The 17,846-nt window shown below is 43.8% G+C and overlaps 1 protein-coding gene across 11 annotated transcripts in view; it reads right to left on the reverse strand.

Annotated features, from left to right (window-relative positions):
• Positions 1-17,846, reverse strand: part of ALPK1 (alpha kinase 1) — a 121,786-nt gene that overhangs the window by 20,435 nt on the left and 83,505 nt on the right. For 8 of the 11 annotated variants that reach the window (XM_061419377.1, XM_061419375.1, XM_061419371.1 and 5 more), the window contains 2 exons: positions 7,271-7,469; positions 1,543-1,602 (listed from right to left, as the gene is read on the reverse strand). In XM_061419377.1, the coding sequence (XP_061275361.1) occupies positions 1,543-1,602; positions 7,271-7,469 (259 nt within the window). Of the gene's footprint in view, positions 1-50; positions 214-1,542; positions 1,603-7,270; positions 7,470-17,846 lie in introns of those variants that run through there. The other 3 variants (XM_061419376.1, XM_061419374.1, XM_061419379.1) reach the window with 2 other exon arrangements.

Consider the following 17,846-nt stretch of genomic DNA (forward strand, 5'->3'; position numbering starts at 1 on the left):
TCAGACATGACTGAACACCTGCATGCATGCATGCACACACACACACTTACTTGCTTCATGGTATCTGCACTTGTCATTCCCACTACTTGGGATTCTGCTCCCTCCTCTTTCTACTCCAGGGCTCATCCTCAGTGGTCTTGCCTCCAAGGCTTCCCAGGTTAATTAACTACAGTGTCACTTCCACTGTCTTGTGGTTCCTGAGAGGAGGGCGGGATCCATCCCATTCACCCAAAATTGGTTTGGATGTTGAAACTGATGATCCCACACATGCACCGGGAGGATATGAAAAGATTTAGTGCTCACATAATGAGCCTTTCTGAGGAGGGCAGGGAAGGCACCTAAGCTGGTCTGTTTGACTTAAGTGAAGGGAGTGGTGGATGGCTTCTCTTTTTATTTTGATTAGGGTGTGGGGCTGGGGTAAAGGTTCCCACAAGCTAGGCCAAGGTTTACTGATAAATGAGCTTTAAAAAAAACTCAGCCTGTCCAGATGTGGGGCACAAGGGCAAGAAGCTGGGGCCTGATAACTGCCAGTGGCCAAACATCAAAAATAGTCAGGCTCTTTATCATAATCGCTCACTATTCTCTACCCCATTGACCCCCTTACTTTCTCCCTGGCTTTTAATCTATATGTGTGTGTGTCGGGGAGTGCAGAAGATGGGAAATAATGCATATTGTAGGTTAGTGATGGTGGCCACAGAAAAGAGGTATATCGTCAATATTTTTATTTCCAATTGGCTTCCCACTGGAAATGTCTACAAGTTTCAAGGAGTTTGGGACCTTATATCCAAGTATATTGAGCTTAAAAGTCAACTAGGGCACTTTCCTAGCTTCAGTGGTTAAGACACCACACTTCCACAACAGGGGGCATGAGTTCAATCCCTGGTCCAGGAACTAAGATCCCACATGCCATGCATGGTACAGCCAAAAAATAGGAATAAAAAAAGTTGACTGGAAATTGTGTTCAACTTGTTGGGAAACTTGTTGAACGCCTAGAAATTCAGACAAGATATCTGAGGCTTAAATTACTTGTTACTCAACTATTAGGACTTCCTTCCTTTCATGTATGTTAAAATATTCTAAGAAATCCATTTCAAAATAAGTTTTTATTACATTTTCTCTATAGCCAAATACAGTTTATTTTTCAGATCACTGAAATACACTAAGCTGTAAGTGTATTCTCCTGAACTTACAGGCTCAATTTCCATTCACAATTCTTTACAAAGCTTCAGCTGAGCCTTTTCTGAAGCCCAGGGAGTTACCTACTTCCACAACTAATGCTGATTAGGTAACACCCTCCACAATAGAGCAGGGCAATATTAGAAGACTTGGTTGTTTTGTTTTCCTTTTTAATAAGAGAAAATGGAAACATAGAGAAGTAAACTGCTCAACCAAAGCCACTTCTTTCACTGGGGCAGAGCCAGTTCCAGGGATTTCGGGAATATTCAGTGCACAGTAACTACGAGGTCATTGAGTTGTTTCTGAACTGGAATTCGGGTAGGGACAGTGCGTGAAGGTTATGGTGACGATATGACAGCACCTTACCCGTTGCTCCATTGTTGCTTATTAGACTGCCCAGGATATACTCTGCTTTTAAAAGTTTCCCTGAAAAGAAGCAACCAAATGCCACATAATTAGTTCTGAACACGTGCTTTAAATACTACTGCTGTTCATGCTCTAAGGTAAACACATTATAACAGGGAAACATCATATTTTAAAATTTAAAATCAGTAACTACATCACACACAAAAGTAAAAAAGAAGATGCAGTTTTCAGGAACTGGTAAGATGGGAAGTTATGTAGTAACTGAAACTGCAATTAGATTCCCAAGTATACACACATGTGTATATGTGTACACACGTGTTCATTTATATGAATAAATAATCCGTTCATACAGAGTAAGGCTTGAGAAGTACAGGCAAATCTTTCTCAGAGGCTGCATCTCCTTCTTGTGCAAACTATGCCAGGACTCTACTCCAAAAGTAGAGTTGAGTTGCCTGTGAAGTGAATAAGACTATTTACAGAATTATTAGGGCTTCCCTGGTGGCTCAATTGGTAAAGAATCCGCCAGCAATGCGGGAGACGGCCTGCAATGTAGGAGACCGAGGTTCAGTCACTGGGTCAGGAAGATCCCCTGGAGAAGGAGACAAAAAACCCACTCCAGTATTCTTGCCTGGGAAACCCCATGGACAGAGGAGCCTGGTGTGCTACAGTCCATGGAGTCGCAAAGAGTTGGACACAGCTTAGTGACTAGACCATAACAGAATTATCAGGAGGGAATTTTTTAGGGGGTTGGTAGAGAAGAAGTTCTTTGTAAACTTTTCACTGACTTCATCAACACCACGTAGGAGGGGCCTAACCTATGAATTCATAAGCCCAATCTAATTCATAGGCCTAACCTATGAATGTAAGTAGGAATCTCAATCATTTATCCTTTTGTCCATTTCCGCTTCCAGGTCCCTCGAAGCCCTACATGGTCTGGCCCCTGGGACTTCTTTGACCTCATCTCTACCATTCTTTCCCTCATCCTCACTCTTAGTTTGGTGATAGTGGCTTCCCGACTATTCCTTGAACCTGTGAGGCTTGTTCCCACGTCAGGGTCTTTGTATTTACTTATTTTACTTTGGAATGCTTTTATCTCAGATATCTACAAGGCTTGCTCCCTTCTCCTTCAGGTCTTTGCTCAGATGTCACTTCGCTGTCTCATAAGGCCTTCCCTGACCACCCTATTTCAAAGTGCACACACAGCCATATGCCTGATTGTGGCAGAGTGTGATCCAGAGGCGGTCACAACAATCTCTTCCGACCCACATGTTCTTTTGCAATGTGACCCTGCCACTCCTCCAACAAGAAGTGGAATCTAGAATTTATTTTCCTTCCCCTGAGCCTGAACTGGCCCTGTGACCTACTGTGGACAAAAGACGTGGCAGAAGTGACACTGTGTATCTTTCTGGTCGGGACATTAAGAGACACCTCTGGAGTGTGGATGTTTCTCTGGAGCAGAGGTTTGTACTTGATCTGAGAGGCCCCAGAAATTTCAGTACTGAATTAGTTTTCTCTTAATTACTTGCTGGGGTAATTGTGGGTAAATTCAGACTCAACATAGACACCTGGCACAGATTTGCTGCTCTTTCTTTTTGGATGGATATATACATACATTCAGTTCAGTTCAGTCGCTCAGTCATGTCCGACTCTTTGCGACCCCATAAATCTAAGCACGCCAGGCCTCCCTGTCCATCACCAACTCCCGGAGTTCACCCAGACTCACGTCCATCGAGTCGATGATGCCATCCAGCCATCTCATCCTCTGGCATCCCCTTCTCCTCCTGCCCCCAATCCCTCCCAGCATCAGAGTCTTTTCCAATGAGTCAGCTCTTCGCATGAGGTGGCCAAAGTACTGGAGTTTCAGCTTCAGCATCATTCCTTCCAAAGAAATCCCAGGGCTGATCTCCTTCAGAATGGACTGGTTGGATCTCCTTGCAGTCCAAGGGACTCTCAAGAGTCTTCTCCAACACCACAGTTCAAAAGCATCAATTCTTCGGCGCTCAGCCTTCTTCACAGTCCAACTCTCACATCTATACATGACCACAGGAAAAACCATAGCCTTGACTAGACAGACCTTTGTTGGCAAAGTAATGTCTCTGCTTTTGAATATGCTATCTAGGTTGGTCATAACTTTCCTTCCAAGGAGTAAGCGTCTTTTAATTTCATGGCTGCAGTCACCATCTGCAGTGATTTTGGAGCCCCAAAAAATAAAGTCTGACACTGTTTCCCCATCTATTTCCCATGAAGTGATGGGACCGGATGCCATGATCTTCGTTTTCTGAATGTTGAGCTTTAAGCCAACTTTTTCACTCTCCACTTTCACTTTCATCAAGAGGCTTTTTAGTTCCTCTTCACTTTTTGCCATACTCCATGGCAAATAGAAGGGGAAAAGGCAGAAGTAGTGACAGATTTCCTCTTCTCGGGCTCCAAATTTACTGTGGACAGGGACTGCAGCCATGAAATCAGAAGACAATTGCTTCTTGGCAGGAAAGCAATGACAACCTAGTCAGTGTGTTGAAAAGCAGAGACTTCACTCTGCTGACAAAGAGGTCCATATAGTCAAGGCTGTGGTCTTCCCAGTGGTTGGGTACGGTTGTGAGAGCTGGACATAAAGAAGGCAGAGCACCAAAGAATTGATGCCCTTGAACAACAGTGCTGGAGAAGACTCCTGAAATTCCTTGGACAGCAAGGAGATTAAACTTGTCAATCTTAAGGGAGATCAACCTTAAATATTCACTGGAAGGACTGATGCTAAAGCTGAAGTTCCAGTATTTTGATCATCTGATACAAACAGACAACTCATTGGAAAAGTCTCTGATGCTGGGAAAGATTGAGGGCAGAAGGAGAAGAGGGCATCAGAGGATGAGATGGCTGGATGGCATCACCAAGGCAATGAACATGAAGTTGGGCAAGCTCCGGGAGATGGTGAGGGACAGGGAGGCCTGGAGTGCTGCAGTCTATGGGGTCGCAGAGTCAGGAACGACTGGGTGACTGAACAACAACAACAAAATATATATATATTTGGCTTCCATCTCAGAGCTTGGGCAGAGAGCAGGCTTCCCTCCCCCACTTCTCTGGTTGGGTTGATAGAGCTGTTCAGTCCCATTTCATAGCTGTGCAAACTTTTAAGAATTCCAGCTTTATGCAAATATTTTACCCCACGAAGCCCAACGCCCTGTCCCTGCTCAGGAATTAAAGCGGCAATCCCTTCCCTTAGAGTGTATCCAAGTGTAAATCCCTTTGGCTATAGTGTCAGGAGCAGTAATCTACTATTCTGACTTTGAACATCTATCTTTCGTGCATTTAAAAACATTGAGTTTACTATATTTATGTAATGGGAGAAGATTCTGCATTCTCCATGTTGATGGATCTGTAAGTCTGAATCTTTATCTCTAATTGTGGCTTGAAAGGTTTTGTCTAATTTCAGGCAAGAGTGAGCTGAGCAGGCTCAGGGCATCCTCTATTGCCTCTGAAATCTCATGATGTTGAATACTCAGACCTTTGGAATGCGTTTTGAGTGGATACCAGGAAGGCTAGGTCAAAGGGCAAAACAGGAAGCCTGTGCTGTCCCCTCGTATTCTTTTTGTTCCTTTTCCTTACCCTTATGGTATCACACACACTTCTGCTCCATCAGGTTTCCCAAATGCTGGGGATTGAGACGCCCTTCCCCTGTATCTTCTCTGCTTTCCAGGACACCACCCCTGCTCTAAGCCCCCTTTCTCTCTGGGAAACCCAGCGTAGGTAGAGGCTCAAGAGATGTTTGGGGGCAGATGTTCACAAGTAAGCACCTAATCCTGAGACTGAATTTGTCTTCTTGTGGCACTTCTGGTAGTATCTTTGAGGAAATGATAACTCCAACTGTGGGAGAATAAGATCTAGGACTTTTACCTTAGACATATGATATGTGGGCAGAGAAGTGTACTGTTCATGATGGTAGTAAGGCTTAACCCATCATCAGGAGAAAAACTCTATACTACCTTGGTTAGAGATGTGAGAGACAACCAACCAACCAACCAAATAAGTGAAAAGATTATTTGCTCGTGTAAAGCAAAGCTATCAACACGCTAGCCTACCGACTTGACCTTGATTAACACGTCACACTACAGCAAATCCATGTATTATACAACATGCCCTCTGTTCCAAGTTCTATTTAGTGAGAACAAACATTAGGACACTGCCTGCCCACACCCAGCCCTCATTTTTCGGTGCCACCGCCCCCTCATCGGAGAACATTCTGCTGACACATCATTCCTTCTGATGCTGTCAGGAGGAACATTAGTGGTTAGGTTTCTCTCATACCTTAAAGATGATAAACCCCAAACATTATAAAAATGTCCCCAATTATGGACATTTGAAGTAAGACTTTTTTTCCCCAAGTTCAACTCTGTTGATGTAGTTACTTTAAAAAACTATATAATAAGCTGCTGTTAAGTCACTTCAGTGTCCGACTCTGTGCGACCCCATAGATGGCAGCCCACCAGGCTCCCCCGTCCCTGGGATTCTCCAGGCAAGAACACTGGAGTGGGTTGCCATTTCCTTCTCCAATGCATGAAAGTGAAAAGTCAAAGTGAAGTCGCTCAGTCATGTCCGACTCTTAGCGACCCCATGGACTGCAGCCCATCAGGGTCCTCCATCCATGGGATTTTCCAGGCAAGAGCACTGGAGTGGGGTGCCATTGCCTTCTCCGCTATATAATAAGACCCGGGTACAATTTACACACAGCTGCAAGAACTTGAGAGTGAATGAGCTTGGGCTTTTTGAAAAGTTAGCCTCCACAAGCCCATTTCTCTGTCCTTTTATCTCTGCCCCTCTCTGTATTCAGCAACTGTCTCATTCAGTATAGTCAGTACAGTTCCTTTTCAAAGGAAATGAAGTAGTTAAAAGATATTTTTAACCTCTTCAAGTACAGAGTTATTAAAACAATAGCAATAGCTAAACCCAGTTTTTAAAATGAGCCAGTTCTGTTTCTGGGAGAGGCCACTGGCATTCTACTTTTGTCCTTTACTCTTTCACTCTTGGAAATGAGTACAGCAGGCTACACGTTTCTAAACCTTATGGTTATCAGTAATTTAAATAATTCAAGAACTCTATGGAAGTGAACTTTGCTGTAACACAGAGCAGGCCCCTGGCCCCACCAGCGCTCCTCTACATTACAGCCTCAGTTAGAATGTCAGCCTCATTTTTCATTTCATTCAAAGTGACAGAAGGAAAAAAAAAAGATACTTTAAGGCCTAATCAGGTACTGTACCGGTGCTCCTAGTGATGGAAAAAAAATCTCAAATTACTTCAGTGGGTTTGTCAGCTCTATTGTTAGCATAGTCAAGTGGCCCTACAGAAAGGAGACAGCAGAGCTAAGAGAAAATAGTAGAATTCTAATCTGCTTTTTAAAGGCTCTTGGTCAGAAGTACAGCAATTCAGATACCCCTGTTTGAAAGCAGCGGGACAGATTTGTTAGACGACAAAAGCTCCAATTAGTATTTTCCACCCCCTTTCACAATTTTCTCTATTGCTTTTGGCTCTGAAACCCTTTATGCCAGGGCCTTTGTGCTGCCAAGAGGCGGGTGGAAGGGCGCCGCGGCAGGCCGGCAGGCGGGAGCGCGGGAGGCTGCAAAGGGAGGCCCGCGGGCCGCGGTTCCCGTCGGCCCCGTGGAAGTCAAGGAGCCCCGAGTGCAGACGAGCCCGGACGGGACGACTCCGGGACAAGGGGGGCCCGCCGGAGGAAGCCTACCTGCATGCATCGAGATTCGGGCCTGGCGGATGACCACCTGCGGGGCGATGGGCGTCGCGGGCTGCAGCCTGTGCAGCGCTTTGGCGACCTGCAGCAGCTGGCCCGAGACGTCGAGCCCGTACAGGAGACGGTCGCTCAGGAACACGATGGCGGCGGCCGTGGCGCAGTCCCGGGCGAGGATGGAGGCTTTCAGGGACGCCTGGGGGAACATCCACCAGACACCATCAACAGAACCGAAAGAGCGCCCGGCAGAAAAGAGAGCAGCCTTGGGACCAGGCTAGTCTTCTAGGTATTGTGATCAAAAGAACAACAAAACCTAGAGCTAGGAGAGCTAGGAGGCTGCTGCTGCTGCTAAGTCGCTTCAGTCGTGTCCGACTCTGTGCGACCCCAGAGACGGCAGCCCACCAGGCTCCCCTGTCTAGGAGGAGACTGAACCAAAAGACAGTGATCATCGTCGTCGTCATCCCAATTCATTTGTGGGATTAAATATTTTTTATTCCATTTTCCCTATTACATTTCTAAAGTTATACAGGTGATAAAATGCATATATCCCATTATTAAAAGTCCAAACAATACCCAGTCAAAATTAAATGTGCCCCTTTGCTTCCTGATTCCCTACCTTATTTTCTCCCTGACTCCCACCAATTGCATTCTTGTTCTTCCTGATAATGGTTTCACAGAGATCTTTCCAGAACTTCCTCTACCCTTTTATGTATATTTAGACATTAATTGATTCCTTATGGTGCCTTTCCTCCTCCCTTTCTCCTTTTCTCTCTTTTTCTTTCTTCTCTCCCTTTCTTTTCCTTCCTTTCCTTCCTAAATGAAATTACACTAGACATAGTGTTGTGTTACTTGGTTTCTTCAGTCACCATAACATCTAGCATAGCTTTCCACATCAGTTCATAACACCCTGCTTCATTTATTGCCTACATTTTAATTAATAAGAAATACAGAATTCTAGGTAATATTTTATATTTATATGATCATGTTTAGTTAATGAATAAAATAAGAAAAGAAGCAGACATGAAAGTATAACAAAGAGTGAGAAATAGAGATATAAATGAGGCAAACTTTTATGGAAAAACACCATATTTAGGGCTTTTAAGGTATTATACTGTGAGTGCAAGTTGCTCAGTCGTGTCCAACTCTTTGCAACCCCATGGACCATACAGTCCATGGAATTCTCCAGGCCAGAATACTGGAGTGGGTAGCCTTTTCCTTCTCCAGGGCATCTTCCCAACCCAGGGATCCGACCCAGGTCTCCCTCACTGCAGGCAGATTCTTTACCAGCTGAGCCACAGGGGAAGCCCAAGAATACTGGAGTGGGTAGCCTATCCCTTCTCCAGCAGACCTTCAGCCAGATTCCTTACCAACTGAGCTATCACGGAAGCCTAAGGTATTATACTAAAGACATTATTACACTAAAGACATTAAAAGTCATACAGCTGATAACATAAATGAATTTACCACCCATTTGCTAAACCAAGTAGAATGTTTACTGGGCTTCTCAGTTCACATATGAAGCCTGCTGCTGCTGCTGCTGCTGCTGCTAAGTCGCTTCAGTCATGTCTGACTCTGTGCGACCCCATAGACGGCAGCCCACCAGGCTCCCCCATCCCTGGGATTATCCAGGCAAGAACACTGGAGTGGGTTGCTATTTCCTTCTCCAATGCATGAAAGTGAAAAGTCAAAGTGAAGTTGCTCAATCGTGTCTGACTCCTAGCGACCCCATGGACTGCAGCCCACCAGGCCCCTCTGTCCATGGGATTTTCCAGGCAAGAGTACTGGAGTAGGGTGCCATTGCCTTCTCCGCATATGAAGCCTAGAAAGCATTATAAGCATTGTCCATTTTCCTACCACAATCTTTTTATACAAACACTGCTTTCTTCATCACATAAGTACTAACATTTATTGGGTAAAACTAGGTACCAGGCACAGTGCTAAGAGCTTTATATGTATTAATTTAATCATCACCAAAAATCCTAAGAGGCAGATTCTATTTACTTAATTGTCAAAATCAGTATTTTAATCATCCAATTGAATTATTCCTCCCATTCTGACTCCTAAAATCCTACTGGGTTGACCAAAAAAGTTCGTTTGGATTTCTCCAGAACATCTTATGAAAAACCCAAATGAATGTATTGGCCAACTCAATATTTCTTTTCATTTATACCTTGCTACCAAGAACCACCACAATAATCCTTCTCTTTTCAAACGAATGAATTCTTGTTAAGGCTTTTAACCTATTACTGTGTTTTTTAAGTTTAAAAAGTGATAATATGCTCTTGTATTTGTCCTTTTGTTCTTAGTTGATCACTATTGAAATTGTGATATTAATAGTAATACCAATTGTTAGGGGGAATATCTCTTCTCTCCTTTTGATGGTTCCTTCCACATGCAGGGAGCTCAGTTACTGTAGCATTCCTGGCCTCTTTCTACTTATTCTGCCCCAGGAGAGGTGGACGATTTTGATTGGTAGACTTGGGAAGAAACTGGGCATGCATTACTTAGCTCCTCAATTTTTTCTTTTGGGATCAGAGTGTCTAAAGGAAACAGGGATTCTTATCTGCTCTTCTATGTCATGCCTGATCTAGAAAACCACCCCTTATGCGGTGTTCTGCTTGGCTCAGTAATTTCTGTGACTGAATAGGGAAGTCAACATAATTCTGAGGTTCATCTAGCAGAACCCCTTGCCCTAAAACCTAGCTGTATCTTCCAAGTTAGCCTTTGTCAGAATTAAAGGTAATATTTAATCTGTCTCCCTAACTCTTTTGTTTTATTTCTTAGTTTGCTCTAGGAGGGTAAGAGAGGTGTTATTTATTGGATCTGCGTAAAGACCCCAATGTTAATCATTACCTAACACACCACGTGTGCTGTGTGCTAAGTCACTTCAGTCGTGTCCGAAACCTTTGTGAGTCTTTGCGTCCAAGGGATTCTCCAGGCAAGAATACTAGAGTGCCCTCATCCAGGGGATCTTTCCCACCCAGGGATCGAACCTGCATCTCTTTAGGTCTCCTGCATAGGCAGGTGGGTTGTTTATCATGAGTGCCATTTGGGAAGTCTACCTAACACACCATAGCCCTTTCTAAAGGAAACTGCTCTGCTCACAGCTCCTGCCTTTGAAGCAGCAATGTTTTTTGTTGACCTTGATCCCCTCTCCCATCTTACCACCAGCTGAAGGCTAACCTAAGAGTACCTACCTCATACCTAGCCCATGACTCTGTGGTCTGAATTGAAAAATGAATTTATCAGTCTAAACTAAGAAACACAGAATTTTCCAGTTGCTGCAGGATAGGAAGAAGCAGAGAGTAGAGTTTAGCTAAGCTACATTTATGTATAACACCCGCGTGAAGTCCAAGAATGTGACTGTGAATCCAGATCCACATTTTCACCAATGCTGTTATTAGAGTTACAGGCTTCCTTTACCATCCCATGTGTATGTTCATAATGATGTACACCCTATTCTAAGAATTTCCTTGTGTGAGCCTCTGTTTAACTCAACCCAAAATGCCTAACTAAAACTGAAATGCTCAAAACTTCTATTGAGGATTGTCAAGTAAACCATTAATCTGAAAACACAAGTTTTAAAATGAGAACAAGCCAGTCATCTGACATTTGTAAAATGTAAATTTAAAGATAGAAAAGGAAATTGCTGACTTTATTGCCCAGCTCTGTTTAACACGGAGTCTCTGATCAAGAGTCCTCTCTACGGTAGGTGCACAACACGGCCCTCTGGTTTGCGACCTCAGCTGCTATCTGCAGAACGTGCGGCGTCCGCCACGGCCAGGCTCTCTTAAACCGTTCTTTGAAACAGCAACTCTATTCCTGTCACCCTGCTCATGACCCTGTGGAGGGTACTCAGCAAGCCACAGTGAGCCCCTTCTCTTTGAGGTGCATGCCTGACGTTTAGTTCTGCTCTTCATTCTCATAGGGGTCTCACTTCAGTTTTCTGGGTAAGAGTACCTATGTGGGATGCAATGTTTAGAGGCAGGTCTGTTCTCCAGGGAAGGCGATGGCACCCCACTCCAGTACTCTCGCCTGGAAAATCCCATGGATGGAGGAGCCTGGTGGGCTGCAGTCCATGGGGTTGCTAGGAGTCGGACACAACTGAGCGACTTCACTTTGACTTATCACTTTCATGCATTGGAGAAGGAAATGGCAACCCACTCCAGTGTTCTTGCCTGGAGAATCCCAGGGAAGGGGGAGCCTGGTGGGCTGCCGTCTATGGGGTTGCACAGAATCGGACACGACTGAAGTGACTTAGCAGCAGCAGCTGTTCTCCAGGGCTGATTCTCCTCCCTTTCCTCCTTGACAATAATGGTTTCCATCTTTGTAGTACCATATAGTTTATGAAAAACGTTCACACACATGATTTCATTTATATTTATAGTAACTACAAAATCTAAGTAAGGTAAGGAAACGGAGACTGAGAGGTCGACTTTCCAAAGTTACAAAGTCAAAAGGGTCAGGGTCAGGCAGGAAGGAACTCAAGTCTCTATCATTTTTTTTTCTTTCCTTTTCTGTTGTGGTAAAAAGCACAGAACATAAAATTTACCATCTTACCTTTTTTAAGTATGGCATTCAGTGGTGTTAAGTGTATTCATAAGTTGTAAATTAGATCTTCAGAACTTTTTTATCTTGCAAATATGAAACTCAATACACATTAAATAAACCCTTTCTCCCTTCTCCCTAGCCCCTTGGTAACCTCCGTTTTACTTTCTGTTTCTATGAATTTGACTCTTCTAAGGTATGTCATACTAGTGAATCATACAGATTTTGTCTAGTGAAAGACTAGTGAATCATACAGATTTTGGCTTACTTGACTTAGCATAAAGTCTTTAAGGTTCATCCGTGTTGTAGCATGTGACAAAATTTCCTTCCTTTAAAATGTTGTATATAATATTACAAAATATACCAGTTTTTGTTTATCCATTCATCTGTCAGTGGACATTTGAGTTGCTTCCACCGCTTGAGTATTGTCAATAGTACTGCTATGAACATGGGTGTGCAAATACCTCTTTGAGGCCCTGCTTTCAATTCTTTCAGATCTATACCAAGAACTGGGGTAGCTGGATTAAGTGGTAGTTATATTTTTAATTTTCTGAGGAGCCGCCATACTGTTTTCCATGGCGGTTACACCACTTTACAATACCACCAACAGGGCACAGAGCTTCAGTTTCTTGACAACCTCGCTGATCCTTGAGGAACTCAAGTCTCTTGAGGGCCAGTCTTTCTTCTGCTTTCCCCCTGTGTCTGATCAAGGTGGTTCTGGGCAAGGCCTAATCTGCACAGGAATCTGGGCATAGGAATCTGGGTCTTTGGAGCTAGGGCTGAACTCATCACTTACTGAGTTCAAACAGTGGTTCTTAGGACGCTGTATCCTATATTATGATAAAAATATTTCTAAGAAAAAAAGAAAAACAGGGGCAAATAAAAACAAATCCCAATTGAAAAGAGTGTTCTTGTTATGTATTTTAAAATAAGAGAAAGAAAACTTTCCAGGTCATCTCTGACCTTTAATTTCAGTATTTTAAAACTCTCTAGTGAAAGCTGGTATGTACCATGAGACCAAATGATAATTTGGTTATTAACTGGAGGTTATTCCAACTGGGCATTCCTTACACAGCTGAAAGGATGCTCTGTGAGTCTAATGAGGTGGTCTTCCCACGTTGAGGGGATGGAGCTTCTAAGAGTCTGTGGAAGATAAGGTGGCCAGAGTTCACAGAGCAAAGTACCAAAAGCAGAGAGCTGCACAAAGAAAGAAATCCAGAGATCTGCAGAAGGTCCCCTTGAATCTTCAGCAGAATACTGATCAGCTCATCCCCACCCAATGCTGGGGAAAGAACTACTTGACTGGAACAGAGGAAACAATCCCCAAGCCTCATGTAGTTTGTGTTTCTGCCAGCCAGAGTAGGAAATCATGTCGTTCACAGGGCATGGGGTAGGATGTTCAGAAGTGTAATGCTTCAGTAGTGAGACAAAATTAACTTCAGAGAAAGTGGCTCTTGGCCCACTCTGAAAGTTTAGAAGCAAGCTTGAAATGGATCAAACTATTTACTAACTGGACTGAGTTCCAGGAAAAAGTTCAAGAATATTTACAGGCACACAAAGAATCTGCCATATTATAAGGTAAAATTTATAATGCCTAGAATCCAGTCAAAAATTAGCAGGCATGAAAGAAGCCTATACTAAAGAGGAAAAGAAATAAATAGAAGTTGAACCCCAAATGACACTTAAAACTGTATTTCTTAAGTTCAAGAAGGTACAGTAAAAATTAGGTGGAGTTGGAGAAGGAAAGGGCAACCCACTCCAGTGTTCTTGCCTGGAGAATCCCAGGGACGGGGGAGCCTGGTGGGCTGCCGTCTATGGGGTTGCATCGAGTCGGACACGACTGAAGTGACTTAGCAGCAGCAGCAGCAGTAGCAGGGACATCAGAGATATAAAAACTATGCAAATCCACTTCTAGGGATAAAAAATGTCTGAGATGAAACCGTAAGTATCTGGATTGTGTCCAGGGTCTTCCGTTCATTTGCCATGGCAAGTTACTTAACCTCTCTGAGTCTCAGTTTCCTCATCTGTGACATGTGGATAATATCGATTTTTGGTGCTGTTTGAGAATTAGAAGAAACGTGGGTCAAACGTTCAGCACAGAGCCTGGCACATTATGGGTGCTAAATAAATGAAGGGGAACAAAATAGGGAAGAGAGCTTAGTTCCTGTGCTCCCATTCCCCTGTATGCCAAAATAGCGACAAGCGAAGATAGACTCCTAAAAGAAATGTCAGTGGAATTTTCAATAGAGCAAAAAGGAAGTAACAGATCATTCCTATACCATCTCTAAGGTTTATCTCAGAAAACGGTGGAGCCTCTCATTTAATTTCTTTCTTCTCTTTGCCCTGTCTAAGGAATGATGTTACTAGAAACTGAGAAAAGAAAGGAAAGAAAAGGAAAATGAGCAGGCTCCATGGCAGTTGGTGAAGGAAAGCTGGTGCTTGAAAGGCAGCTTTCTCAGCATGCACGTGCGAGCTGCTTTTGGCTGTGGCCAATGGAGGAATCCCTCCCGAGCACCTGTAAAGGATGCTGCAAACACCCTATTCTGCATCCCGCGTGAACACGCCATATATTTGAGCAGAGAACATTGCCTCATCTATTTTTCCCCCTTCTACTCTTAATAGTTTGGAGCACAAAAGCCTGAGAGAGGGTGACCTGCCAGACAAAGGCCCTTTGAGTTCCTTGGAAAAGTAGACTTGGAGGAGGATGGAAGGAATCCAAGTGGCCCTATTATTTCCACTTGCACTAATTAGACATTTTTCTGTCAGCTATTGAGCACTGCTGAGAGGCCAAACTCTCTGAATTCATTTCTAAAGTGTTTACAGAAGTTTGCATCTGTTTGTGTCTCTTCAGGAGGAAAATAAGCACTTCAATAGCATTGTGGAAAATCTAAACGAAGCATCCTATTCTGGAGGGCCTGGCGTCCCCACAGCTGCATAATTTAACTCCGCTCAGGGCCCGAACCTCTCGCATCTCTCTCCAAAACCTAACGACGCAAAATGCAGAGAAAGTCAACTCCGGAGAATCTTTTCTTTCTTGTCATTGTCTTTCCTCTGCCTCCTTTGAAACGGCGGCCTGCTGTGCATCACATACAGATTTGGGTGGGTATCACGCTTGCAGTCCGCTCTCGTGTTTCTACCAGCACTCTGAGAAATTAATACCCACTTTCATTTGCTGCCAAGTGAGGGGATAGTAAATTCCTCCGCAGCAGAGCGAATACATCACCATCCTGGGAATCTCCCCCAAGTGTCTGCCCGGGGAGCACTCTGACTTCAGAAGGGGAGGAATGAAAGGAGCCCCGGGTGTGTGGTAGGGAAAGACGCTGAAGAGAAAGTTTCCCTACACGGCAAACTGTGCCTGGGTTATGCACAATTAGATTAACATGAAAGAGAGTCCCTTTCCCTCCCCCACTCCCCAAAAAAGAAAGAAAAAGAAAACAACACAAAAACCCTAACCCACTGACTACGTGGCAGTGCCTTTGAAATGCATATTGGTCTACATGGTATTTGATTCAGGGTTCTTTTTGTTTGGGTTTTTAGGCCCGCGACTGACCTGCCATCACAGAGGACTCAAAAATAAAATCTTTTAAGATGCTGTCACAGTAACAGAATTTTAGTGATGGAACCAATATAGCATAACTCAAGAGTTTTTTAAAAAAGGAATTCTGTTCCTTTATCTTTGCTCAGAGGCTGGCTTAAGAGAAAGCTTGTCCACATAGTCACTAAATTGTGTTTTTCTTGTTGAGTGGACCTGTTTAAATGAAAATATATGGACACAGACAAGGCAGTGTGTATGCTGGATTTCTAAAGATAGGCTTACAAATGTGCACACACACATACCCTACATTTTTTTACATCTGTTTTCAGGATGGGAAATATGGGGTTCTAATTGAGTTTGTGGTACAAAGGGAACTTCATGGCGAGGAAGCTGAGTCAGGTGGTAAAGGAATTAAACTCCACAATGAGATTTCAATACACAGATGATTGAAAAAATGCTAAAGAGCCTGTTCTAAGGGCTTTTGCTGAACAGCAGCAAGGAAAAGTGTGTGCTGTTTTCATAGTTCCTTGCATTAACGCTAGCCCCTCCCAATGCTGAGCACCAAGTTTGGGTCCCAGCTATGGGTTCAAAGCCGTGATGTGTTCACAGCAATGACAATGGCAGCTGTTCTCAAGGGGGGCTGGGTGAGGGGACTCAGAACCAAAGCCATCTGGCATTGCAATTGGCAGGCGCAGTGTAAAGGGAAATTATTGCTGCATGGCAAATTGGGAGATAGGAAAAGGCAGCGGAAAGGGAGAGGGGGAAATGTCCTGAGGTGAGGAATTAGCAGAATAAACAAATGAAAAGTGATTGACGCCTACATAGTTATGTGTCAACAATAAAGCAGAGTAAGAGTCAACCGATCCAACTGGACTCCTCAAGGTCAAGGGAAGACCAAGCCCAAATGTTCCACGTTTGTCCACCCACTGAACCGTGAGGAGGAGGAGGAGGGGAAAGAACCTGAACTTTCCTACAATTTATGCTCAGGGCTTATTAATATTTCATCAGTCTTTCCTTCATTCTACCAGTGGAACATGCAGATTCAAGCACTTGCAGAAAATAGTTATTGATATAACCTTTTTCTTGATCCCAATACCTGAAGATAATATTTTGGATCATCTATCCCTGCTTTCTTACCCTCCCTCTCACACATCTACTGTGAATGGAACTGGGTTGTCTGTTGAAAGAAAAAGCAATATCAAAATAGATCCACCAGGATCCTGGTGAAGCTCATGGCCCCTGAGTCCCATGGACCTGCCCCTGTCTTCTGGATTCCAGGTTGCTATGGCCACAATGACTCTCGTCATCATTCTTGGTGATTTCAGCATCCATATTGATCATTTACCCAGCGCAGATGATTTACCCTGTCTCTCTTGCCTCCTTATCTCCAGTGAGCTTGCTCTACACTCAACTTTAGTCACTCTCATGGCCAGAATTTGCCATTTGATTTTCTGATTTATCTGCTATTCTCCCAGCTTTCTTCCTGGATAGCCCAACTTCAGTGATTCTGCAACACTTTGGGGATATTCACACTGTCTGCTAACCCTACTGTTTTATTTGTTTGTTTGGCTATGCCATCAGTCCCTCATGTCCTCACTTGCCTGTTTAAATTCCATGGTGCATCAACATAACAGCCTTTTAATAAGCATTCTTGACTCCTCTGCCACTTTCTACTTCCGCCATATTTGTCTGGCAATTCTAACCATGTTTACTGTTAAGGGAAAATGTTGACCTCATGTTAGAATCACCTAAGGAGGCTTTTTAAAAATCTAGATGCCCAGATGGCACCCTTGGCCTGTTAAATCAGAATCTCTGGACGTGTGCCCAGGCATCAGTTTTGCCTTACAATGCCCAGGTGATACCAACGATCCCCAGGTGATTCCAATGCTTCCAGCTTTGAAACCACCTGTCCCTGACCTTTAGCCTCTTTCCTCACCCTTCACTCCCTCCTCCCTGATGGGAATGGAGTGAATCTTCTGATGGGAGTGGCATAGCAGGCTCAGACCTTCTTCTTTCCTCTCTTCGAATCTTCTTCCCTGTTCTACAAAAAGGGAAGGGGCCTGGCAGCAGCAAGATGAGTGAAGAATTTTCCAACTACTTGCCCCAAAACCTAAAGCTACATTCTCCTGTTTTAGAATAATAAAGGTTGCTCTTTTACATCTGTCTTTCAGTAGGTTCTGAACACAGGAGAAGATGAATGTTATTTATTGTCACTTAGTACTTTCAAATTCTATCTAATTCTCTGCCTAACCTGGGCTTCTACCCAAGCAAATGAATGTGGCTGGAGAAAAACACACAACTGTAACACTTTAAATTTATGACCATAACCTGAAGCTTGCCCTCAGCATGGTCAGACAATCCAGCTTTTATACCTTTGCTCTCCTCTAAAGCTGCCACAGCCCCTTTAACCTCCTCTACTCAACTGATGACCTGGCTTCTGAATTCACTAGGATAATAGTCAGTGAGGTGAGAGCTTCCTTATTCTCTTTC

The sequence above is a fragment of the Bos javanicus genome, chromosome 6 (assembly GCF_032452875.1).
Source record: "Bos javanicus breed banteng chromosome 6, ARS-OSU_banteng_1.0, whole genome shotgun sequence".
Classification (NCBI taxonomy): domain Eukaryota; kingdom Metazoa; phylum Chordata; class Mammalia; order Artiodactyla; family Bovidae; genus Bos; species Bos javanicus.